General features: G+C 35.8%; 1 protein-coding gene across 2 annotated transcripts; it reads right to left on the reverse strand.

The window, feature by feature from the left end:
• Nucleotides 1–2,242: 2,242 nt before the first annotated feature.
• mmp15a (matrix metallopeptidase 15a) lies at nucleotides 2,243–25,811 on the reverse strand. 2 transcript variants are annotated; one of them, XR_015526407.1, is made up of 11 exons: nucleotides 25,333–25,811; nucleotides 21,610–21,758; nucleotides 19,479–19,601; nucleotides 19,092–19,396; nucleotides 18,479–18,640; nucleotides 13,805–14,073; nucleotides 11,466–11,604; nucleotides 8,688–8,835; nucleotides 6,851–6,966; nucleotides 3,555–6,515; nucleotides 2,243–3,485 (listed from the first exon to the last, which is right to left on the reverse strand). XR_015526407.1 is itself a non-coding variant. In XM_087312054.1 (10 exons), exons 1-10 carry the CDS (start codon nucleotides 25,438–25,440, stop codon nucleotides 6,079–6,081), a joined length of 1,956 nt encoding a protein of 651 aa, XP_087168180.1. In that variant the 5' UTR covers nucleotides 25,441–25,811; the 3' UTR covers nucleotides 2,243–6,078. The 2 variants fall into 2 exon arrangements, 1 of the variants encoding a protein (XP_087168180.1); XM_087312054.1 differs by having other exon boundaries at nucleotides 2,243–6,515.
• Between the last annotated feature and the right edge of the window lie 1,522 nt (nucleotides 25,812–27,333).

The following is a 27,333-nucleotide window of genomic DNA, read 5'->3' on the forward strand; positions in this document are numbered from 1 at the left end:
GAGTAGTTGTTAATAATCAACTAATTAAATTGAAATATTTAACGCATTAAAAAAAATGTCTAAATAATGTGCAAATTTTATAGTCTATGCTTGCTGGCTAATAAGATAGTGAAATGCTATGCTAGTTTACTGAATTAGTAGCTAACCCTAACCCTTAGATTTTCGCATTTGTATTTTTGCATCAAACAAAACCAGAAAACCAAAAAAAAAAAAAAAAGTTGTTTCTGTGTGTGTGTGTCTGTGTGTGTGTGTCTGTGTGTGTGTTGTGCATGACTGGATCCTGTAGTCCATAAATGGCGGATTTTGCTAACGGATCCGTTAGCGTTCTGCACTTGCTAGATCACTGATAATCATAACAATGTTAACACGTTGTATGAATACATTAATTTTGTGTATAAGCTAAGCTAACAGACTAACTGGTTAATAGAATGCTAAGCAATAGGGATGCTCCGATCGATCGGCCGAAAATCGGTATAGGCCAATAATCACATTTAATGACTCGATCGGTACTCGCCAATATGGGCAATCTGATGAACCGATTGCTGATTGTTCATGAGCTTACAAGCAGAGAAAGACACACGTGTGCTCCTGTATATTATACAAATAGCCTACAGCAGCCACTACTCGTGAGGAGGTAAATGAATGAGGGTGTAAATGATCAATGTGCTCGCATCACAACAGCTAAAATATATACAGATTAAAAATTAAGCACTGAGTGCGACCTCTGTTTATACAGTTTATTTGTGAGACTCATGTGAGTGGTGGTCTCTTTGTTGCAAGTGCAACCATTGTATTTACCCTGTTTTGAGCTGCTGTGACATGAGCGGATCAATTTGTATGTCTTACCCATTCGAAAATTACCTAAATGGTAAAAAGCGATGTGTTTAGGGATAATATGCAAGATTCTTAATTTATTCACTTAGGTAAGGTGAGTTTTTCACTTAAGTATCATATTTAGAGAGAAAATGTGCATTATACATTCTAAAGCTTGAAGCATTAGAATAAGTATTCGGTATCGGTCGATCACCATGGCAAGGAATCAGTACTCGGTATCGGCCAATCACCATGACAAGGAATCAGTACTCGGTATCGGCCGATCACCATGAGAAGGAATCAGTACTCTGTATCGGCCGATCACCATGACAAAGAATCAGTACTCGGTATCGGCCGATCACCATGACAAGGAAACAGTACACAGTATCGGCCAATCACCACGACAAGGAATCAGTACTCGGTATCGGCCAATCACCATGACAAGGGGTCAGTACTCGGTATCGGCCGATCACCATGACAAGGGGTCAGTACTCGGTATCGGCCAATCACCATGACAAGGGGTCAGTACTCGGTGTCGGCCGATCACCATTACAAGGAATCAGTACTCTGTATCGGCCGAACACCATGACAAGGAATCAGTACTTGGTATCGGCTGATCACCATGACAAGGAATCAGTACTCGGTATCCGCCGATCACCATGACAAGGAATCAGTACTCGGTATCAACCAATCACCATGACAAAGAATCAGTACTCCGTATCGGCCGACCACCATGACGAGGAATCAGAACTCCGTATCGGCTGAAAAAACCCAGATCGGAGCATCCCTTAAAGTATACAAAATGGATAACTGGTGTAGTTGTTGTACCTCATCACACAAAAAGTAATATCATGTTAAAAACATATTTGAAAATTTGCAAAGAGCATAAAGTTGAAAACTGCCAAACAAGCTAACATATGCTAAGCTAGTTTACTAAGGCATAACTAAGATAACGGCTTCATGCCAAATCAAGCAAAAACATTGTACATAAAAATATAATTTTGCAAAGGACATTCATTTAATTAGCAGGCTCATTAGCAAGTGTAGTCTTAAATGGTATCTTAATGGTAGCAGCTTTGTGATCAATTTAAGTTAAAAAAAATCATTTAAAACATGACAGTAACAGTTCAAGCATGACTATCTCTGCATAAAATATTAATTATAAAGTATGAATATATACAAAGTACACAGGATTTGTCAGCATTTTATGATTTTCTTCAAATGGAAAGACTATGGACAAGAATCAATGGGTGGTCGACTGCACTTGGCATTTTCTGCACAATAGCAGGAAGAAATCTTTTACACAACACCAGCATACAGTAACCGATATGCTTAGAATAAAAGCGCACGTCATATAATTAAAAGTGTTATTGTGCTCAAACAAAGGAAGTGCAGAATCAGCAAAGGAAGTTCAAAATTAAAGGGATGCTTACATTCAGATACTCCATTTTATTGTGAGCAAGCTATATACCAGATAATATCTGTGAACAAAAGCAATACATGCCCTGCATGATTTACTCGATTGTTAATATAAAACAATGCAAATCAACACATCAATATTCAAGGATGAGTTTTTCATCAGCACTACAAAAAGCACATTCATATTGACACAAAATACAAACAGAAATGACACAGGTTTAAATCACGAAAGGCCACATCAGCAAACATTTGCTTGTTTCTCTCAAATCCGTGCGAATGCTGCAAAAAGTGAAAATCAAGTACATTTCCAACACAGTGGTGATGGTCTGCACTATTAAGGCACAGATTCAGTCTTGAAAGGCACTGACGGACGAGGCCAGGAATGGCTCTCAAAAACAAAACTGGAAGTGCAGCGAGAAAAACAAAGTCCCACAGGAAGACAAATATGAGGGGGGAGAAAGTAGTAGGGGGTGCACTAATGTAGGTCACGATGACAGTACGACTACGCCTCAAAACTCTTCCCCCTCCTCTCGCTCACTCAGTGGAACTCAGGCAGAGGAAATGCTGGCAGACTACAAACCCCCTTCCCCCTCTGTTTCTCTCCATAAAGTCCAAAATCAGCAACATCTGTGTAATGCAAGCCAGGCTCCACAGGGAAGAGACTATAAACCCAGCTAAATGTGCCTAGGACAATTTATTAAGCCCGACTTTCTTTTAACCCTGCACTCTCAGCAAGACCTCGACATGGAGTTTGTGGTTTCCTCTATCATTGAGGCCGGTTAGCAAAGGATGTAAAGAAATGTGCTGATCTGGGCTTGTTTTCGTACATCCAACATTTCCCTCACATTGTCTGAAATCACCATTGATGACCGTTCCAAAAATCTGCTCTTTATACTCTCACCAGCTACTTTATTAGGTACATTTTGTTAGTACCGAATTGGACCACTTTGCCATAAAAAAATACTTAACGCTCACGCACACCAGGATGAATATTGCAGGAGTTTATCGCGGATGTTTAATGGCTTGTGAGTAAACAAAGGGTGCTAATGTGAGTGTGCACTGCACACCTATGCGCAAAACACCAGGAATCAAAGTGTCCTTTAAAAAACATCTCAGGCTAATTTATTTTGGTTTGACGTTCTGCGTTAAAAACTGGCCGTACAATGAGATTGGTTCATTTGTTCACAGGCCTTGAGCTACTGAAATTATGGTAAAACACAATTTGGTGGCACTAAAGCACACAAGGATCTAGCCTAGCACAAAAGGAATTGCATATCAAAAAGAATTTGATAGCAACTATCATTCATTCATTTATTTTCTACGGCTCTTCCTGCCTCCTGCCGGTGGGCCATGCCTGAAACACCTTCCTAGGTAGGTGCTCAGGAGGCATCCAAAGCAGATGCCTTAGCCACCTCAGCTGACTTCTCTCGGTGTGGAGGAGCAGTGGCTATACTCTGAGCTCCTCCCGAGTGACAGAGCTCCTCATCCTATCCATAAGGGTGCGCCCTGCCACCCTACGAAGGAAACTCATTTTGGCCGCTTGTATCCAAGATCTTGTCCTTTTGGTCATGACCGAAAGCTGATGACCATAGATAAGAGTAGGAACGTAGATTGCCTTTCGGCTCAGCTCCTTTTTTACAACATAGGACTGGTACATCGATCGCATCACTGCTGCCGCTGCACCAATCTGCCTGTCAATCTCACGTTCCATCCTTCCCTCACTTGTGAACAAAACCCAAAGATATTTAAACTCCTCCACCAAGCCACCTTTGGCAAACCACCTTTTTTCCGGTGGAGCACCATGGCCTCAGACTTGGAGGTGCCGATTCTCAACCCAGTGTCACCTTGTGTACCGGGGTCCTTCTGCTTTTTCATTAAAGGTGCATTATGTAAGTAATTGACTCCTCTAAAGCATAACAATACCATGATATGTTTGCAGATATTTAATAAACATGCCTACTGAATATGCTTGTTTACCTGAAAAACATTGTTAAAGATAGTTCTTTTCCTTAAAAAAATCAGTGTTCTGTGTCTGAACGTCTGTCTTTGTTTTGCTATCTCTGTACACTGCCAGTTTACCCAATTATATTTCGGCCTCCTGTGTTGCCTTGGCGGAAAACAGCGTATTTCATTTCAGTCTTGAAGGCTGCCTTAATATGCAGTCACAGCCGATAATGTGACCTCCAGAGGACAGCAGCAACCTCTGATAAGAGACACTGATTCAGATTTAAAAATCCACATGTGGTGGTTATTAATTTGCAATACAAATATCACACATGTACACATTTGCTAATCAGTTTACAGTGTAATGCTAGATTATTAGACGCACTTGCTACTGTTGGTGTTGTCAGTCTGGCAACCTATGTGTGCAAGTCGTTGTTGGCAGGCGGAGTGAAAAAGAAACACTATGCATCTTTTTTAATCTGGACTGCAATACCTAGTTCAACTTCTAGGTGTCAATTGTACATACTGCACCTTTAACCTCCATCTAAGGTCAGGGAGTGAATTTGAACTTTTGCTTGGCTCATCACCAGTAAAAATTGCTTGGGCATTAGCGATCTTGAAACAATAAGTGAGAGCAATAAAAATCCCAAGGTGCACAAGGCTTTAAGTCTTAGAAACTGGAAATTTCTTAAGAGATTTTGGTCCATATTGACATGAAATCCTTCACACAGTTTCAGCAGATTTGTCAGCAGCACATCCATGTTATGAATCTCCTGTTCCAGCACATACCAAAGCTGCTTTGTTGAGCTGTTCTCAGGTGATCGTGAAGGCCATTTGTTTAAGAAACCAGTTTGAAATCATCTGAGCTCTATGACATGGTGTTTGTCCTGCAGGAAGTATCCTTCTTTTGCCAAACATTTAAAAAGCAGGATGGATTCTTGCTCAGATGTTGTTTACACCACATTCTGTTCATACCAACCAAATGTTGCAGCAGAAATGGAGACAAGGCTCCAATCTTCTATTGACCAACTTTGATTAGTCCGTTTTAATTGTAGCTCAAGCTTGCTGCTCTAAGCTGACAGAACTGTTACCGGTGTGCTCTTCTTATCCTGTAGCTCATCTGCTTCACATTTAAATGTGTTATACATTCAGAGATGCTTTTCTGCAACCTGTCTAGCCATTCTCCCCTAAACTTTGGCATTTGTACCAACAGAACTGCTATTAAGCGGATAAAATCTCTTTTTCAGACAAGACCATCCCCATTAACCCATAGAGATGGTTCTGTGTTAAAATGGTAGTAAATCAGCAGTTTCCGAATACTCAAATCAGCCCATCTGACACCAACAATCATGCCTCGGGTGAAGTCATTCTCTTGATTCTTCAGCAAATCATCTTAGCCATGCCTAAATGCAGCAATGTAGTAGAGATTGTAGTAATGAGATATTAGTTCACAAGCAGTTGAACTAGTGTACCTGATAAAAGTGTAGTATGAGACGTGTCACTGTCATGTCACCTACAGCAAGGCCTCATTGAAGTGACCAGTGGATGTGCAGGTCAAAATATTATCGGAAGCAGTTGGTTGTCCTCCTTCTTTTCACCTACTTGTACTATGAATTTGGAAATACTACTTGGCTCACGTGAAGTTTCACCTACTACATAGTCTAGAAGTAGGTCTATTTGGACACAGGGTCAGTGACCAGGCTCAAAAGGAAAACATAAAAACCTCACAGACAGACAAATCACTCGCAACATCACAAGCAAACAATTGTAAAACTATAAAAAGTGCAATTTCTACTTTGGGAACAGGGAGATTGATTGAATGAGCACCAGGAACAATCAAACGACAAGGTGTGTGTCTCGTAGAAAACGTATGTGCGGAAATATTTAGGAGTGTGACTGCTGTCAGACCCACTGCTGCAAAGACCTTTTGCAGTGAACTAACACTTTGGGTGTCTCTTTTCTCTGTAGTGTGGTGATAATGACATAGATCACTCCCAGAATGCACAGAACCAAAACCAAAGGCACAATCACCAAGATGAGTGTCATGATGTGTTTATCATTGTCATTCACTCTCAGAATAACGTCTACTTCCTTTTTCTCATCCACGTCATCATCTTCTGGGTCTTCTTCGTCTACGCCATTTTTGTAGTCCTCGGGGTCTGGATTGTTGTCAGTCATATCAGGCGATTGGTGGTCAGGATAGATCTCCGGTTCTACATCAAAGTGTACTCGGCATCCCATGAAGTCATTTAAAATGGATCTCGGGTATCCAGAGTCAACCTTCATTCGCTTGTTGTCAAACCTCCAGTATTTGGTGCCTTTGTAGAAGTACGTGTAAGCTGTGTGGGAAAGAGTTCAAATGCCAGTGAGTGTAAATGAAAACACAGCAGTGACTAATATGAGTAAGATTCCATGTCATCGTCGCCAAATCTTTGATCAAAAGAGGTTCTAGCCAATCACAGGCGGTCTCTGAATTCCACGGCTATAAAAAGACGTGCCAGAGACAACTGTGAACAATGGCGTGAAATTAGAAGTGAGAGCAGAACATTTTCAAGTCAAAGGTCTGATTGCGCTCCAGTTTTTTAGCAGTGAGGTCACATTTTCCCAACCAGTTTTGGATTAATGGACTTGACTCTCTTTTTTTCTAGTAATTTTCTCAGGCAGCTTGACTCACCTCCATCATCGCTGAGGAAGGCCCCTTTTGGGGAAACAGGAATGGAGCCCCACACACTCACTGGTTTAGGATAATCTTTATCCATGGCACGAGATTCTTCACTAAACCGCCAATATCTTCAAAAGAAAGCAGTTATGGAAAAAAAAAAGCATAATTTTAGTTTTCACCTAATGCCAACACAAACTGGCTTTATTTGACAAATAACGTGTCATTTAGTGTACAAAATAGCTACTTACATATTTTTCCATATATAATATATAACGTATGATATACTTTCCTTATGCTAAATTACAATTAAGTTATAATTATTATAATTTTTTTTAATTGTGCTTTTGTGTAATTGACATTCACATTATCCCATTCATTTTGTTCTTAAAGTGCAAAAGTAAAAGTCTATTTTATTATAGATAAGCATACTAAATAACTAAAAGTTTGTATGAAATAAAACTAAAACTTCATTACAAAATAAAAATAATAAAGTAATGGAGAATATAGTATTTAATGGGATACCTCTGGTACTTAAATTCAACATTAAAATCAGATTTTTAGGTGTAATATATTGATATTGATCTCAAAATTTTGCATCAAAAACTATTGAGATTAAATAAGATAGTATCCAAGATAGTATCTTAATATCCAATTAGAACTGTTTTTTCCTCAAAATTTACATCTTGCAAATCTTTTTCTGTAAATTGTGATTCATTATAATTACATTAAATGAAGTTCCAATTTCTAAATATTTTCAACTTTGTATGAATCCATTTTGACTTGGATCTTGAGTTTATATCTCATTTTCTAAGCTAAAGACTGTTAGAATTGCAAGATGTAAAATCTGAATTCTGAGACACTATAAACTCTGAGACTGACAATTCTATAAAAACAAGAAACTCACATTACAAAAATATAAAAAAGATAAACTTAAACAATATTTCTTACATTTTCTCTGATTTCTGATGTTAAAAAGTTACGTTTTATGTGAAACGAAGACAAAATTAGGAAGGGAAAAAGTTATAGATATTATTGCAATTATCATTTAGACAATTATAAAGTAATCCAATAATTAAACATATTTAATAATTCAATGATTTGCACTAAGAAAGTCACTTATTTAGTGCCTAAATGAATTGAGAGTTCTTTTACTGAATTGGTTAAGTGAATAATTCAATGATTCACTCATTACGGCAAAGTAAAGTAATCACCCTGTGTCCCATTCTACTATGTTGCTGAGGAGTAGATGATGTTTGCAGCACAGAATGATGACACATGTCGCTCAAAGATTATGTTAAAGTCACATGAAATTCTACATAACCGTTAACATTGCGGTCGCCTTGCAAAATATCAGATCTGTGTCTGATTTAATACTACATATGAAGTGGCACAAATCTGAACTGAAAAGATCAGATTCCATGCGGTTTGGACCGTTCACACTGTCAAGAAAAAAAAACAGTCACATGTGGGCAAAAAAAAAAAGATTTTGGCTACATTAGCCTGCAGTGTGAACGTAGCCTTTTTATAGTCCTAAATGAATCAAGTGGTCTTTAAATGAAATTGGTTAAGTGAATAATTCAATGATTCCCTCATTAAGTCAGTCACTTGTTTCGTTCCCAAAAGAGTCAAGTGTTATTTTAATGAACTCGTTAGATGAATAGTTCAATAATTCACTCATTAAAACAATCACTTCATTTGTGTCTCATAGACAAATGACCTACTGACACAAATTTTCTTCAATTTTAATTCCCAGATCCAAGTAACCCTCGTTGTTTATGTTGTTCTGATGGCAAATTCTCAAGCACTTCACACATCTGGTCTTTTCAGCGAGGGCCCCAGTATTGTTTACCTGTCTCCTCTGAAGAAGTACGTATATCCAGATGGCTCCCACCACACGGCCGTGTCCACTCTTTCAGGCATGCCTTGACCATAACGAAACAAGTCCTGAGGGTACCCGGGCTCCACGTCTGCTTCTCTAAAGAGCCAGTATTTACTTCCTGAAGGAGTGATAGTTACACAAAGAAAACTATATTAGTGGGGAAAGACTTGCATGGCTGAGAGATGATATCATTGCGCTCTCTGTTCCATTATTCACATACACAAAAGATGTTTTGTGCAGCACGAAAGCAGAAATGAATGTAATCTACACTACTAGTCAAAAGTTTGAGTGAGATTTTTTTGTGTTTTTAAATAGACCGCTTGAACTGACATAGTTAAAACAGTTTTTATGTTTTCTAACTGCATTTAAAAAATTACTCATTGCATGAACTTAATTTAATCAAGGGCAAGATTTACATCCAATAAATTTGTTCAGCACTAACTAAAAAAGTCTAATAATATCATGTATGTCTATTATGTAGTCTTATTTGTTTTATTTTGGCTAGAATTAAAGCAGTTTTAATTTTAAATTTAATAAAATTTAATTAAAAGTCAATTTAAGGTCAAAATTATTAGCCCTTTCAGCTATATATTTTTTTCTATAGTCTACAGAACAAACCATTGTTATACAATAACTTGCCTAATTATCCTAATCTGCCTAGTTTACCTAATTAACCTACTTAAGCCTTCAAATGTCACTTTAAGCTGTATAGAAGTGTCTTGAAAAATATCTAGAGAAATATTATTTACAGTCATCATAGCAAAGATAAAATAAACCAGTTATTAGAAATGAGTTGGTAAAAAAATAAACGGGGGAGAATAATTCAGGGGGGCTAATTATTCTGACTTCAACTGTAGTTAGCTTAATAATAATAATAATAATAATAATAATAATAATAATAATAATAATTTCTTACATCTATATAGTGCTTTACACAATAGGGGGAATCTCCTTATCCACCACCAGTGTGCAGCATCCACCTAAATGACGCGACAACAGCCATATTGCACCAGGCCGCACACCACACACCAGCTGATTGGTGGAGAGGAGACATCTTAATTATGATATAGGGATGGTTAGGAGGCCATGATAGACAGAGGCCAGTGGGCAAACTTGGCCAGGATGCCTGGGTTAGACCCCTACTCTTTTTTTGATGAACTTTCTGGGAGTTTTAACGACCACAAAGAATCAGGTCCTCATCTCATCCGAGAGATGGCGCTCACTGAGCAGTATAGAGTTCATCAATATACTGGGGTATTAGGACCCACACAGACCACAGGTCTGTTGGCCTCACTTACACCACTTCCGGCAGCAACCAAGCTTCCCCATGTGGTCTCCCATCAATCAATAAAGCCTTTATTTGTCACATATACTTCCGTATGGTGAAGTACTGACCAGGCGCAGCCCTGCTAGGCTTCAGTGGTGAAGAGTGGTAAACATGTGAGCGTTGCAGAGAGATAGCTGCCGGCAACTTAAACTGTAATAACATTTCACAATTGTAGTTTTTACTATATATTTTTAATTTAATAAATACATTCTTGATAAGCAGATAGGGCTAGCCAATTTGGCCTAAAATTAAAATCCTAATTAATTGAAAATTAACTTAATGAACGATTATTCCATTGAATTATTTTATTGTTTTGCACTCATAGTTCACTGACAAGTTTTGTAAATTGAGAAATGTTTGAATAAAGGGAGCATTACTTGATTTTAAAATAATTGGAAACGATAACTCTTGCATATCCTGTAAATAATATTTTAAACGGTGCATTTCTTCCATCTTTTGTAAACAAATATTTAAAATGTAAACAATCATTTTAATTTAACAGAAAATATGCCATCTTAAGCCATCACTGGCGCAGCTTCTAATCAATCTAGTGCAAAGCAAGGCTCAAGGATGGGTTCATTGTCCTACTTGGCCAGAGATCAGATGTGGCTGCAAAAGTATAAATCGGCCTTAATGTTGCTGGGTCACATGACTCTACACGCAGTAGGGAAAGTAATTGAGAATATTGTCCAGGAAAAATGAGATCGACTATAGCTTCTAAATGTTGAATTCGATTACATTCCGATTAATCGCCCAGCCCTATAAGCCGATTATACTTCTCTTTTTTTTTTTTTAGAAAAACTTTTAAATATTTAACCGATCCCAACTTTTTGACTATGAGTATACATAAACAACAAGACAATAACTGTAGCTCTTTTTACTAAACATTTCCTAAGGCAGATTCTCCAGGTTTCTTGTGTCAAAGTGAAAACAGAGCAGTCAGCATCTGGAGCTGAGACTGACGCAATACAGGCGAAGTGCTGAGATGCTGCCAGACTTTCTTTCTTTCCCTCCGAGTGTTTTACAAGTGACATAATTTGACTTACAGCAAGAGAAACAGATGTTTAAAAGGAGAAGAAGATTGATATCTAGGAAATATTCTATTATTTTCGTGTTGTGTCATATTTAAAGATGTCATAGTCTATCATACTCAAATGAACAAGATGCACATGCCAGTTTTTTTGGATCATAAAACAGCTTCAATACAAACAAACAAACAATCAAACAAACAAAAATCACATATTTTACTATTTTATCCAATCAACAATAGACATTTTTAAATAATAATAATAAAAATAATGATGATAATAATAATAATAAATCTATTAATAATTACCATTATTTAGTAATCAAACTAATAAAAAGATAAAACATTTAAACATAAAAAATATATAAGAAAAAAATATATATATACACAAGACCTTTAAAGAATACAAATTTCCCATCATGTCGTTCATAGGCCGCATCTATGTCCTCTGGAAGTCCCATCCAGAAGAAGGAGATGGGCATTGGGTAATTATCCAGAACACGGTTTCTCCGAACCCTCCAGAACCAGCGACCCTGATAAACACACATTTTTATCACTTTACTCTGCAGCTCCTAAGACATTCTTTGTTGTTTTTAGCAGTTGTGGGTTGTTTTAATATATCAGTAAGCCCCGCCCCACCATAGTTAATGTTGCTAACCAGACAAACAAGCAGAACTGTTAATTGCCTTACAAATACAGCTGCCAATGTGACATTGTCCTTGTCCCAATGTTTTAAATATAACAAGAATAATAAGATTAATTTGAAAGGGAGAAGACCTGTCGCTGTCACGATTTCAGTTGTGAGGATTCGTAAGCGAAAAATAGGCACCGTGACACAAGATTTAATTGTTTCCTTATGTAATATGGCAGAGGTTATGACAACTGATACAATGTCTGCGATGCCTGTTGACACCATTGCAGAAAATCTAGCATGCTTAATTTTTTATTTAATTTTTTTAGTTCTGTCTTGTGGGTGACACTTTGCAATAGAAGCACATCATTTCTCGGTTATCTCAGCGGATGATGCCGTTAATGCTCTGGTCAGGTAATAAAAATAGGCTTGATATTTACTTATGGGTGGGTCACGGGTAGGCATGGACCGGTAAAAGATTCTGACTGTATAAAAACATTGGTTCTTCTGAGGTGAACATGTTCAGTGCTGCAAATACATTGCAAAAGCATTTTCTGCTTATTTAAATTTGTCATTAAAATAGATTAATAAAAAGCTTCTCTAAAACGGTGTATATTTCACTTTCATTTTATTCGGGCTAGATTATTATTTTATTTAGCAAGCTAACACAATCTCACGGCAATTCATGTTTTGGCGATGAAGCATAGAGCAGACATGTTTTTGAAGTGCTTCAACTCAAATGTTATTCGTTATCCTTGTTTATAGACAACTCACCAATAAAAGATTAATTAATATCAAAATAATAGCAAACGAAATTTGGTTTAAAAGTATTTTTTTTTCCATGAAAAATATACAAATTATATTTTTGTTTGTGCCCCTCCACTACTCAACTATACGGGTGGATGATTTTTTTCACTCTGAGGAAAAAAAAAAACAATGATTCACTGTGATTGTATCACGAACCTCAGTTATATATTTGAAATTTTTTTAATATGTCATTAATTTAAAGATTATGTCTCGAGCAACTGATTTTTCCTTGGTGCTGGTGTGATTTCATTTTCTCTCTCTCACTCGCAACAAGTTCAGGCGAGGGATTGTTTAATAAGCAATCCATGGCAGGAAAATGTACATTTAGATTTTAAAGAAAATATCTTCATATTAAAAGGGAATTGTAAGTTTGATCAAGTCAAGATTTTATTAAGAAAAAAAACAAAAAAATGCATAATCTGACAATGACTTTTGTAACTTACAATAAAGTCATGTGATCTGACCGGGGCTTAATAAGAACTTTGGATCTTCAATTGTGGCAACTACCATCTGCTCATCCAGGGTTTCTGCAGTTTTCACCAAGTTAAATTTAAGACTTTTTAAGACCATTATGAATGAAATTTTAGACTCATAAAGGGCTAAAGGCTAAGGAATTTTTCAAATGTTCCAGATGGAAAGAGTTTGATTTGTCCTATCCGAACAATATATTATAGTTGAAAAAATATCTAATAGTACAATTATATATAAATAATAAAAAAACATTTTAATATTTTAGATATTTCTTCTTAGCAAAATATTTTCAAATATTGTGTAAAAACAAGCAAGCTCTACTTGTATCCATATACTTTTTAACAACAAAAACTTTCTTTAAAATTAAATTAAAAAAATTAACAAATGTTTTATAAAAATTAAAAACTATAATAAACTAAATCTATGCACAACAATCTGTCCAGGTCGGTGTCCTCAGCAGCAAATACATAAAGCACTTTTAATCAAATTTTATTGTACGGAAAATAATTAATTATGATAATTAGAGTTAAAATTACCTTTTAGGATAAAAAAGTTTTATTGACATGGATTGTTGGTGATTGTATGGATTTTGGCCAGATTGGGTAGCAATACATAAAGGAAAAATAAGACCTGTTTAAAATGATTTAAAACCTACAACAAAACATTTCAATAAATGTAAAACTTAAGGCCTAAAATTTAGATTTTAAGATTAAAGACATTAAAAATTTAAGACCACACAGAAACCCTGTCATCTACATAGGAGGGGAAAGGCTTAATGATAACATATATAATGATAATATATATATATGATGCTTCTTTCTAACCTTGAATACAAACATTTCTCCTCTCAGCATGGTCACCGTGTCGAAGTTGCCCTCGCAGATGTCAGGTGCATCCTGATTGGAGCGGCTGGTGGGCTGGGGTCTATAGGTCCTCCTGGTGGGATTGACAGGAGGCACCCAAGGCCTGGTGGGCTGCAGTGAAGGTCTGGTTGTTTTCGGCTGAGCCTCTGTGGTGGTGGGCTCTGGCTTGGCAGTGGTTGTAAACAGGGTGGTGGTGGGAGCTGCTTGAGTGGTGACAGTCTCTGGAGATCCTGCACATACCAAACCATAATGCATTTTCACACTTAGCTAATCATGCTCTGTTCCACACACACTGCACAGACACAGAACGTGTCACTCTTTTCCATCCAGCACCAGAAGGCCCATGAGGCTCATTCAGCCAGCAATGGACGGCTTTCAAATGGAGAAAACAGACTCAGACAAAGAGACACAGTGAGAAATTCAGTGGTGCTGATCTCAATGCAGCTGGTCTGGAGACTGGGAAGTTACACAACTGCACAGTGAGGATAACAAATGTATCGTAAATGTGACAACACTTAAAGAAACAGCCGGATAATGACTGATATGCATAGTTGCATCAGATTGCAAAAGAGTCTTTTGGGTTTTTGCATAAAGCATCAATCTTAAGCAATTAAATCAAATCGAGACACTTTCACTGAACAATAACGTGCCATTTCAAAGGTCTATCAACAATAGGATGTTTGAATCACATCTGGTTTTATGTTATTATTTATGGTGGTCTTTCATAATACAGCTACAGAATCTTCACCGAGCTGATTCAATCATAAACAAATCAAGTGACATTTTTCAAACAACAATCAAATGAATGGGGCGGCAGGGTGGCTCAGTGGTTAGCAGTGTTGCCACAATTGGGCGGTTTTTAATTTGATTGTGTAGGTTGGCACTATCGAGTTAACAAAATTTGGGCGGTTTTGACACATAAATTTTATATGCAACTTATTTAACAAAACATAACTGTGTGGTCCTACTCTATTCAGCTAGTAGTGACCAGTGCATAGCGCAAACCGTGTGGGCCCAACCACTAAAGAAGGTGAAGGAAAGTTGTATAAAAATCTGACTCCCCACACAACTCTGACTCCCCTACGCGTGTATGTGCATCACGCAGCACCTGCAGTTAAGACACAGCAGTTTATCAAGACACTTTTATCGAACATTTTTTGACAGCCAGAACAAACATGGAAGAATTATGTTCAAAAGTCTTTAATATGAGTCTTTAATACCAAATAGAACGAATTTATACCACGTTTCGAAAGTAAATCATACTCTAATACAGGGGTGTCAAACTCAGTTCCTGGAGGGCTGCAACTCTGCAGTTTAGTTCCAAGCCTAATTAAACACACCTGATCAAACTAACTTTCTAAACTAACTTTCGGGCCAGTGCGAGCCAGGGCTTTTATCAGGCCGGGCCAATCGCCCGGTAGGTTGAGTAATGAGGCCAAAGTCATGCTGCGTTGCCACTGTTGGGCTAGTAGCTTGCAGTGAGTCACGCAAACACGGCCCCCAGAACGTCCCCCGAATCAAACGTCACACAACCCGCCCACTTCAGCGGGAATCAGGCAGATAAAACACACCATGGAATCATCACGAAACAAAACCATTAAAATGAAGACAACCGAAACAGACAAATGCCACGTTACTCTACAGCAGTACATTATATGTCTATATAATGTAATATGTCTGTACATTATATGTCTGTTGGCATTGTGCATGAAGTGCTCTCGCCACGGAGGGACCCAGCGCATTAAGCGCACCATCCACAGAAATAATATAAAGCCACAGAAATTCTTCGTTAAAACTCGGTATGAAATGTATTTTATAACATCCTTGTTTTGATAGACGTCGTGTTAAGCGTTTCAGCACATAAGAGCAAATAGCCTAATAAAATATAGTCATATTTGTTGCGCTCAGCAGCTATTCACTAAAGCTCTACATTTAAAGTTTCATTTATAAATTTGACCACGTCATAAAAAACAAACACTTGCTTGAGGATATAGAACACATTTTGTGTTTGGACTTTTCCCCAATGTATTTAAATCGGCGCTGCGCAGGACTGGGTGACAGAAAAAAAAAAGCTAGATTCCGCTTTCACTTTTTTCATTTCCCAAAAAATGCTCTTTTTGTACGATTTGATTAATATCATCGTATGCAAATACTTTATAAATAATATTTTAAACCTTCTCCGGTGTTTGTTGTTTTTTGAAAATATCTAAAATCTTTCTTTTCAGATAGGTCTATGTAAAATGAAAGTTGTATGTGGCTTTAAAACGGTTTGATTTATGTATTGTATATAGGCTGCCTACATTGTTCTAGCTAGCTTTTGTTTATTTTATATTGGTTTATTTATTGAATGCGATTTTATTATATCCAATATTTGTTATTCTTTAAATTTTATTTCAATATAGCTTAGGCTATTTTATCAAGATATGAAACTATAGTTTAAAGTCTACTAAAGTGTGCACGTAATTTGTTAAGTTTTATGTCTTGCTGATGTATTCATGTTGTGTATAATCTCCAAAATAATTTTTAAAAAGCCACTCGCGGCATCAACAGAGCTGTGAAGAGAGCGCTCTTTTCTCAGTCTCGCACACATACAGGCATTTAAACATGCAAAAATACACCTTTTAAACTTGACAATAACTCACCTTTACCTTTACTGTTTGCTGTGTCTTTAATATGGTGTAAAGATTATTATGCGTTATTGAAACATCAAGGAGGACGCAGCAAAGAATGTCACTATAAATTAAAACTACTTTATTATTTTATGCAACACCCTTACATTTAAAAGGGAAACGTAAGGGCGATCTTACGCAAAAAGACCCCATAAGGCTAGATGTTTTTTTTACCTTATTTATTTATTTATTTATTTGTTTGGCGCATGTACTCATGTGCGATCGCAAAACTGTGCCCGCCTCTCCTTTCACTCCGCCCCGAAGCTCTAGCTGGCCCTCTTTGGCCCAAGGTATTCGGCGGGCCGAAAAAGGCCGGCCGCTGGCCCTGAGAAACCCCCGATTTGGCCCGATTAGGCCCCGGAAGTGACAGTGGAAACGCGACTGGCCTAGGCTCGCTCGCTCGCTTTAGGCGTGATAGTGAAACTGCGGCTACTGAGTCCTTTAGGCTTGTTTAAAACCTACAGATAAGTATGTTGAAGCAGGGTTGGCACTAAACTGTGCAGGGCTGCGGCCCTTCAGGAATTGAGTTTGACACCCCTGCTCTAATAGGTAGTGTAATCTACACTAATCTGTGTGGGTGAGAGGGCAGTGTGTCAATGTGATCCGGATATCTTGTGGTTCTGTGACTTTTGGGCATTTTTTTGTACGTGTGGGCGGGTTTTGGACAGCTTTTGCGTTAGGAAAAGTCAGCTATATCTGGCAACACTGGTCGCCTCACAGCAAAAAGGTTGCTGGTTTAAGTCCCAGCTTTTTCAAAGACATATCATAGTGTGTGTGAATAAGTGTGTATGAGTGTTTCCCAGTATTTAATTTGCGGTTGGAAGGGCATCCACTGCGTAAAACATATGCTGGAATAGTTGGTGGTTTATTCTGCTGTAGCGACCCCCTGATAAATAAGTGACAAAACCGAAGAAAAAGGAAAGAATGATAGAATGAATGAATCAAGTGAATGATTCACTAAAATGATTTACTAGTAACATTGATTTGTATGACGACAAAACAAGTGGATCAATAAACTATTTACTTAACCACTTCATTCACAAAAAAAGACTTGATTCATACAAAAATTAAGGAAGCGACTGTCCTAATGAGTGAATGGTTTTAATATTCACTTGAAAAATTTATTAAGACAACATTAGAATCTTTTAGGAACAAAATAAGCAGCTGACATAATGAGTGAACCATTGAATTATTCACGTAGGCAGTTCATTAAAAAGGAATGGAAAGTGACTATTATAAAATAATTCATTAAAAGAACACTTCTAGAATTCAAGAAACTAAAAAATTACTTTGCCAAAAATTAACTTTATCCCAAAATTAAAAAATCCCAATTTATTGAAAGAACACTTGATTCATTCGGGAATAAAACAAGTGACTGTCTTAATGAATGAATTTAACTTTGTTAACCCATTATTAGTTAATTATGTTCACCTGTTTGTGTTAATAAGTCTAGTTTTGTTTTGTTTAGGTTTTCCCCCTCGGGAGGATTTGTTTTGCATTTTATTTTATTATGAATGAAAACCTATTTTTCCCTGAAATTGAGTCCTCGCTCCTTTTCCCCACCCTCGACCCTGGCAAAATTATTTACTTAACCAATTCATCAAAAGAACACTTGATTAATTCAGGAATGAAACAAGTGACTGTCTTAATGAATGAATCATTGAATTATTCACTTAACAAAGTGGTCACCAAACTTGTTCCTGGAGGGCCGGTGTCCTGCAGATTTTAGCTCCAGCCCTAATCAAACACACCTGAACAAGCTAATCAAGCTCTTACTTGGTATACTTAAATCATCCAGACAGGCGTGTTTAAGCAAGTTGGAGCTAAACCCTGCAGGGACACCGGCCCTCCAGGACCGAGATTGGTGACCCTGACTTAATCAATTAACATAAAAACACTGACTCTTTCTGCAAATACAGCAGATATTAGGCCAAATGATCTGAAATCACATCTTAGACAAGCTTACCATAGATCTGGTGAATTCCATTAATATCATCATCTGCCAGTGCGAAGCTTTCAGTGTCCATCCACTGGTAGAAAGGTGCCATGATGGCAGAGGGGTTGTTGGAGTGCTCCAACCCCAGAGCATGACCCAACTCATGAACTGCCACCAAAAACAAATCCACACCTACAACCACACATAAATCAAGAAAATCACATTACATTCATTTAAACAGGGTGACATTGCATAACATATTCATTTAAACACTGTAACTTCAAAAGTCTTGTAAAAACCCCAAGTGGTTAAATGTGTTAATAGTTCAGCAAATAAAATAATAAAGCAAATAAAATGTGTTGTATACACATAGTTTCTAACTAAAACTATGTTAGAGAGATAGAACGAGAGAGTTAGATATCAGAAATCAGTATCAGAATCTTCCAGTCCTAAAAAACAACAATAAACAGCCATGAAAAAAATCAAGATCAATGAAAAGGAACTTCAGCTTGACTAAATAAATGACTTTTAGACACCTAAATCTGCTAACATCCACACTACAAAGTAAATGCTATACTGATATAAAGCAGAAAACAGGAATTTACTTTGAAGTAGGAAAGAGATTGCAGTAAATTGCTCACACCTGATCCCTCCTGTTGGTTCAAGGTCCAGGGCTCGTCTGTGTCGAAATGTGTGTCTCCCCCCATTCCAGGCCCTGGGAAGAAAGCATGAGCCAGAGATCCTCCTTCTCCATCAAAGAGAGACATGTCTCCATGATAGCCGGAGGCAAACAGTAGTATAATGTCGGGCCCTTCACTGCCATTCTTAATCTTGTGATATGGAACCTCCTCAAACTGCAAAGGCGTAACTTTCTCCCAGACACGGAAGGCTTTACGAATGGCCTCATAGGTTTGCTGCTGGCCAACTTTGGGCGAGTGGTTTTGGATGCTTCAGGAAATAAGGAATAGTTTTTTTGTGGTTAATGTGTTGAATGTAATTTGAGCTTGTTTTGTATCTAGGTGTAATTTACCTGTAGGTCAGGTTGTTTTGATTCCACTTGTGGCCAGTAAGTGCAAAGCGCTTCCGCCGAGCAGCTCCCTCTGATGACTCCTCAAAATGATCAGCCACTCCACAACGAGGCCTTTTCATGGCTCTTGAAAAATAATTACAGTGTATATTAGGGCTGCACAATAAATCGTTTCAGCATTGATATTGCAATGTGTGAACATCACATCGCAGGATCAGCAGAGTCAAGTTAGGATTATAGTTGATCAGGACCACGGTTTCAGAACGTGATTTTTGGGGTCATCGCAAAGTTTACCCTTAAAATAAAGTGAAAGATTTTCATTTGAATGTGTTTTTAATACCTGTGACTGTGTAAGATTTAGGCAAACTTAAATAGAGTTTATAATAGCATATAAACCACAATTAATTTTATTGAATTATTTATAAAATGGAGACTCTACAATATACAGTGTTATTTTATAGATTATTCTTGAATTTCTGAACCTCAATACTGTTAGATTTCACAGAAAACCATAAAAATCTGCATCCGTTCATTTATAATGTATTTTATGCAGATAATTCTCTACAAAACTATCCCAATCAATGTAAAATCAGGAGTTAATTATAAACAGAGTTATAAGTCATCTTGTGAAATTATATTCATATTGCAATAAATATAGCAGACAAACTAAACATCGCCATGTCAGATTTTTTTATAATTGTTTATAATCAATATACATTTTATAAATAATTGATATTTATATTTGGTAGGATTTTTTTTAAATAATATTAATGTTTTACTAATTAACTTGCATTGCTATTTTAAAAAATATCTTTGTGTTTAGTACTATATACTGTTAATAGTTTAGCTGCTACACATTTTTAGCAGTACAATAAAGATTTATAATATAATTATAGAAGTATTATAATAAAAAAATCTAATATAAAATCGAGCAAAATTATATATGAAATAAAAAACAAATGTTTTACATCGATGTTTACAATGTGTTCATTTAAAATTGTTGCGATTTTTATTGTTTTTTGTGCTCATTTTAAAAATGTAGTAAATAAGTAAATTGAAATGCAGTATTTTATATATATATATATATATATATATATATATATATATATATACACACACACACATATATATATATTTTTTTTTTTTTACTGTGCAAAATTGTTTGAGTAATATTACAATTTATAAAATAATTGATATTTCTATTTAGAATTACAAACACACATATTTATATATAAAAATGTTATACTAAATAATTTACATTTACAATTTAGATTTTTTAATTTTAATTTTTGTTATTATTTACTACAAACTGTAATAAATAATTTTTATTTTCTATAAATTATTACTAAATTAACATTTTATAATATTCTAGTAATATAATTATTATAATAAAAGGACAATTTTCAAAATATAAAATCAAGCTAAATTATATATAAAATAAAATAAAAACATTTATTTTTGTGTTTACAAAAATTCCTGTTATGTTTTTATTTATTATTAATTATAATTGAATCATATTTTTATGCTCATTTAAAATGTAGCATCATTTTATTACAATTTTTATTATTATTGACATTTTGTTTTCAGTTGATTTTTCATCTAATATTTACATTATTTGTGCATGAATTCCCTTAACAAAAGGGATTTTCTTTAACATTTTTTAATTGATCTAACAATAAAAATAAAGAAGATATACAGCAGAAATATTATTTCATTATTTATTAATTAGTTGTATTTATAAGTTTATAACAGAGTAGTACAGTAACACTGTTGTCATTGCCATTGCTGTCTAGTACAAAATACTCATTTAGTAATAACATTTTAACATTTCAGCAATATTTGTTAGAGCTATCTGACCTACACTCAAAAAAATGTTTTTTTTGCTCGTTCAAACTTCATTGTGACAACTTAATTTTTTATGTTCAATCCACATAAATCTGGTAAAAGTGTTGTTAACTTAATCAATTTGTGTTGGGACAATATGAATGAATTGTGTGGAACCCTCCATTTTTTACAGTGTATTTAAAATGTAGTAACTAATCTTCCCATTTACACTGTTAACTTCAGACCCAGTCCAACCAATCAATTTTGAGTGGTTTTGCTCTCAGGTCAGCTGAATGCGAAGAGATCATACCTGAGCGTTTCTGAGTCCATGTGTCCGGTCTCCTGCAGACCATAGAAGCGCTGCATATCTCTGATGGCACTTGAGAGGATCTGTGAAGACTGCATAGTGGACATCTGTCTGCTGGCCTGAGACAGGTAACCGTACGTCCTCAGCCAAGACTATAACAGACACAGACAATTCAAACTACCATTACAAGAACTGGGTTACACAACACAAAAGACAAAAAAGGACAGGCCCATTGCAAAAAAGACACTAAAAATGAGTTAACATTAATAGCTACCACTGTACTTGTCCAGTTTATTAATTACGTTTAAGGAAAACTTCACTTTTTTTTTGAAAATAGGCTCATTTTATAGGTGCTAAACAGTTGAGTTTTACCGTTTTCGAATACATGCAGCCAATATATGGGTCTGGCGGCAGCACTTTTAGCCTTAGCTTGGCATAGATCATTGAATTGGAGCAGGCACAATGATAGTAAGCAGCACCTGAAAATAGTCCCCAGCTAGGTAACTAATAGCGCTGCTGCGTAACATGATTGTGCCTGTTGCAGATTGTGCCAGAATGAGAGTGTAGTTCCTAGCATGAGACGTAGACCTAGAAAACATATAAAAATTGAATTAAAAAGGCTGAATTAAAAGGTAAAATTTGAATGTTTAACTCTAGTTTAACATTTTTTTTTGTATAACGTCTTCTATTAGAGCCGCATGAAATTGGAAAATTCTAACATTGCAATATTTTTAAAAATTTTGCGATATGAATACTAGTTGACCAGATGACCTGTTATCTCTATCTAAAAATGTATAACGTTAGATCAATTGGGGTGATTTTTAGTAAGAGTGTATCGAAATCTAATAAACAATTCATGAACTATTTGGGGTACCCCGACACACTTTCGATGTGGTCTCTGCTATTTGCAGTGCATTTCTGTACTTGCGTGTATTGCAAGTATTTTTTTCATGCATAACAATTCATAAATACAATCAAGAAAAAGATACAATTGAATTAAAGCATACATTTCTAGCACATAAATTTAAACATGAACATGGTCAAGTTTGAAATTCATTTTATTCATTTCTAGCTTAATTTTTTTTTACATATTTTTTGACATATAACCAGGCAAACTGTGCATGAACAAATCACTTGGTAAAATGCTTCAAGATATAGATACTATTAGGGATGCCACGGTTCTCAATATAATATTGAACCGTTCGGTACGACCTCCATGGTTCAATACGCGCTTGTGAAGCTTGTGAGTTTTCTTGGTGTTGCGTTTAAATAATTTATGTGCATTTTATATCTACCCGAATTGACTATGTGCCTGTAAGTCCATGAGCTGACATTAGGAAACTCCTCACCGTGAGTAAATATCCAATCACTATGCTCTAAAGTTAGGCGGCGCTTGACCATCATTCCACACTTTAACATGGCGAGCGGCGGTGAAGTGAGGCTAAGGCAACAGTACAAGGAAGTGCCTGCGAAATGAGGCAACAGTACGAGGAAGCGCTGGCGTCATTCAAATCAGCGGTGTGATGACATTTCGATTTTGCCGATAAGTATAATGCCAATAAAAGAAAAAATGGTGAACAAAAAAAATAACTGTGTGCAACCATTGTTTTACACATATAAGAATGACTGCACATCTGCAGCGCCATCACCCAGCAATATCACTGTCTAAAGGCAGGATAGCAGAGGTTATAAAGTCCTACAAATAGCAACAATCCCTAACTGATTCTTTCAAGCAAACATACACAACTGGTTCCGAGAGACACATAAAATAACAAAGGCAGTGCGGGTGTTTATTGCCAAAGATTTGCAGCCGTTTTCAGTGATTGGAGAAGTGGGCTTTTGTCATTTTATAATCGCACATTTATAACGATCTTATAACGATCCGCATTACAGACTACAGTCTCGCATTTTTTCAGCACCAAGATAATTAAGATGTTTACTGAAGTACAAATATGTTTATTTGAAATGGCCAATTTATCTTTATGAACTTCACATGTGTTTATTTTCAAAGTGTAGGAATTTATGTGTTCCCCAGTTTGTACATGGGCTACCAGCAGCTGTGAGATTTCAGTGTTCATTTTTTTATACAATACACTAGGAACTAGTGTTCTTTTCTTGGCTTTTAAGTAAAACAAAACGAGTATTGCAATAAATTGTTTTTATTTTTTTCTCCTTAACCTCTTACTGTTCCTATTGCCCATAGAAAAAAAAAACACGCGTCAAGCCATGAGAACCGAACTGAAGTTTAGTGTATTTATGCACTTTATTTGTGTATAATGTTGTATTTTTATATAATATTCTTTTATTAAAGAAAAAAAACTCATTGTGAAAGCAGCCTTTAAAATAAAACGCAACACAAGTAAAAGTTAAAAGTGTATTTTGGATGCCAAAAATCTTGAAATTCGAAGATGATATAAAACGTGAAATATAATTTTTTTTCCCTGCTGTTTCACATTATCATGCAAGCTGCTTTATAATTGCCCAACTATGCATTAGAACGGTTATGGTTAGCTGTAATAAAATAAACCTACATATAACTACATAAAGACAACATAAGCACAAGAAACACATTCCTTATGTTTGGTTAATGTCTGAATATCACTAAGCTGAATATGTTCCCGCTCAAGTCTCCAGCCATATGGCCAGGCGTTGAGTGAGGACAGATGTAAACATCTTTAGACACATCTTTTACACTTGATAGATATGAAGATGTCCAGCAGGGGAGTCATTATTGCTCAAGCTTCCTGTCTAGGTTATTGTTCTGTGATTTCTGCAATACCGTAACCCAATGACACCTTACGATGCACTTGAAAAATATGCTCTTACTTAAAAAAAAAATGTATTAGTTAGTAATATTATTGATGATGATTGAAATAAATGAAAAATAAGATGTAGAATTTATTTCAAACAAATTAATGCTTAAAAAATGTCATTTTAAAATCTTTTAAAAGGATTGTAATAGTAATCAAATATAATTTATTTTGATTTAAATAAAGTAAACATAACAATTAATAAAATTTTAACAATAATGATAATCTAATAATGTTAAATGTCATTAGGTTTTATTAATTAAAAAATCAATAATAGTATCTAATAATAAGTAGAATAAATTATAATTTACATCTTCAATAACAATTTTATTTTTGCTTTCTGTAAATACTGTATGGTTTTGAGACTTCTACACAACAGTATAGGTTTAGATTAATGACAAGTTACTGTAGTCATTTAGTTTGTTTCAGTTGTTCTGTTCATGTGTTTGACATGTTTATTATATTTTATTTAAATGCTTTTAGTTTTTAACCATTTTATTTGACTTTGAGTTAAGTACATAAAGTTAAACTAGATGGAAATGGAAAATGCTAATCAGCTAGCTAAAATATAACTATTGCAGTTAGTTATTAGTTAAATATAACACTGATTTTGGTGAATGTGAATAGTTTTTTTTTTGTTGTTGTTGTTGAAAAAGTTGAAGTTGAAAACAAACTATCGGTAAATGAACTGAAATGAGGTAAATCAAAGATTTGTCAAATACAGACTATAATGTATTCATGGTAAAAGTTTAAGTGTGTGCTTTCCCTCTCGAATATGGAACTAAAACGCACATTTTTCCAATCCAGAGACACCAAAATAAAAATGTAGCCAAACTGAATTTCACAACTCCACATGTATAAACACCAGTTTGCTTCACGTCTTCAGTATTTGTACACAACATTCAAACAGACTGACCTCCGCATTGAAATCCTCATCTTCTGCAGATGTTTCTGCGATGTTGACAAACAGCAGGATGAAAATCACAGAAACGGCTCTCAGCGACTGACTCCTGCAGACGGACATCTCTCCACACCCGGACACAAACGACACACGAACACACCTTCTCCAACAACCCTCTAAAGCGCAACCTGAGAGACCAAGTGTTTTTATCGCCAAAACATAGCCAATATTCCTCTAGAAATCACAAACCCGCCGTGTTTCTCTAATCCCGTCAAGTTTTTGCTCGTGTCCGTAAAACAGTTCGTAAAGGTCTCCAGTGGCGCGCGCACGTTTGTAAACTAAACCATTAGCATGACCAGCAGCTATCTATAAGTTAACGTTAAATACTAAATAAAAAGACTACTTGGTTATATTTGCATCTGTTTTGATAAACAGCCGCCTGGCTAAACCCAAGTGGAAGTGTCGAGGACCAGGCGGCGTCCTCGAAATGATCCTCGATCAGCTTGCAGGACACCAAATATGTGCATGAAAGGATCTCATGCTGATCTGCATGCAGCCGCACCCGATTCCCTGCCCACTTTTTTTTATCTGTTATATTATGATGTATAATATTCATAGTTGTATAAGTAAGACTGGTACGTTTAAAATAAATGGATGAAGGGAATTGTGCAGAGATAGGTTTATTTAGAGAACAAAAACAGTTAAGCAAATCTGAATTTTGTCATTGTTACATCTCACTGCCACCTGTTGTTCATATTCAGTACTGTAAATGTAAAGACTAAATCACACCTCACAGGAAATCGTTTAAAATAACTAGCTGCTTCACAGACAGAGGAAAGCTCGCTCAGGGCTCATATGCAAAAAGTTAGCTTGTTACCTACTTGAGATGCATAGATAAGTACTTGAGCTGTATGTCTTTGATTAGGTGTTACTTTTAGCAAAATTTCACACATCCTGCAATGTTTGTAAGTTTTTGAGGACGTAAAGATTTTATTATCTCACCCATGAATGTCAGTCAAAATTGTATAGGCCTACCGACCAACAGAAATCTGCTTTGTTTGGAAAAAGTAACTTCTGTACGACTCCATCATGGTACCTCCCTTGGTTTTTTAGGATACCAATAAAAAGACTTATCATTCAACAACAAATAAAGGATAATTTTTAACAGATAACAAAAGGGATTTATGCTATTATATAAACAGCAGTTTAGAGGAAAACTCATGGCATTTACAGATGGCTCTAAAGATCCAGAGAAAGTCGACGTACAGGAATAGCAATATTCCTCAGTTTGAGTTGCCAATAATTAAAAGAGCAACAGATACTTTCAGTGTGTACAGTAAACCTGAGAATTCTAACAGCTCTACATTGGATACAGGCAAATAGAGGGAATGATGCGGTAATTGCAACAGACAGCTGATCGTCTCTTTTAAGTATTAACTATGAAATCATAAAGGACCAATATTATTAATGAAATGCATAAGGTAATTTTTAGTTTAAATGAGAGGCCTTTGAATGTAGTTGTTTTTTGTTTTGTTTTGTTTTTGGGGGGGGGGGGGGGAGAGAGCTGTGAATGAAGCTGTTGATAAGCTGTTGATAAATTTTCATTTAAAAGACCCCATTAAGCAAAATATTTAAATATCCTATTAAGCAAAACAGAGGGAAAGAGTATTATTAAATCACAAATTATGGGAAAATGGCAACAATACTGGGATCTAAATGATAGGGGTCAATATTTATATAATATTCAAGAAAAAGTCGGTGAAGGCAGAATAAAGAGCAGAAACCAAAAAGAAAAGGTTCTTCTCACCCATCTTAGAATAGGACATAATAGACCGAATCCAGACACTTTACATGATAGGCAAGCATTCAACAGGTTTATGTGAAAACTGTAAAGAAATCAGTAACATGTATTATTGGAATGTAGAAAATATAGGAAAGAAGATAAATGTTTCAACAAATAGAATAACCATGTAAATATTAATATTAAAAAAATCTATAAGAAGAATCCATAATGTT

This window comes from Danio rerio, chromosome 25, assembly GCF_052040795.2.
Source record: "Danio rerio strain M-AB ecotype USA chromosome 25, GRCz13ab, whole genome shotgun sequence".
In the NCBI taxonomy this organism is placed as follows: Eukaryota; Metazoa; Chordata; class Actinopteri; order Cypriniformes; family Danionidae; genus Danio; species Danio rerio.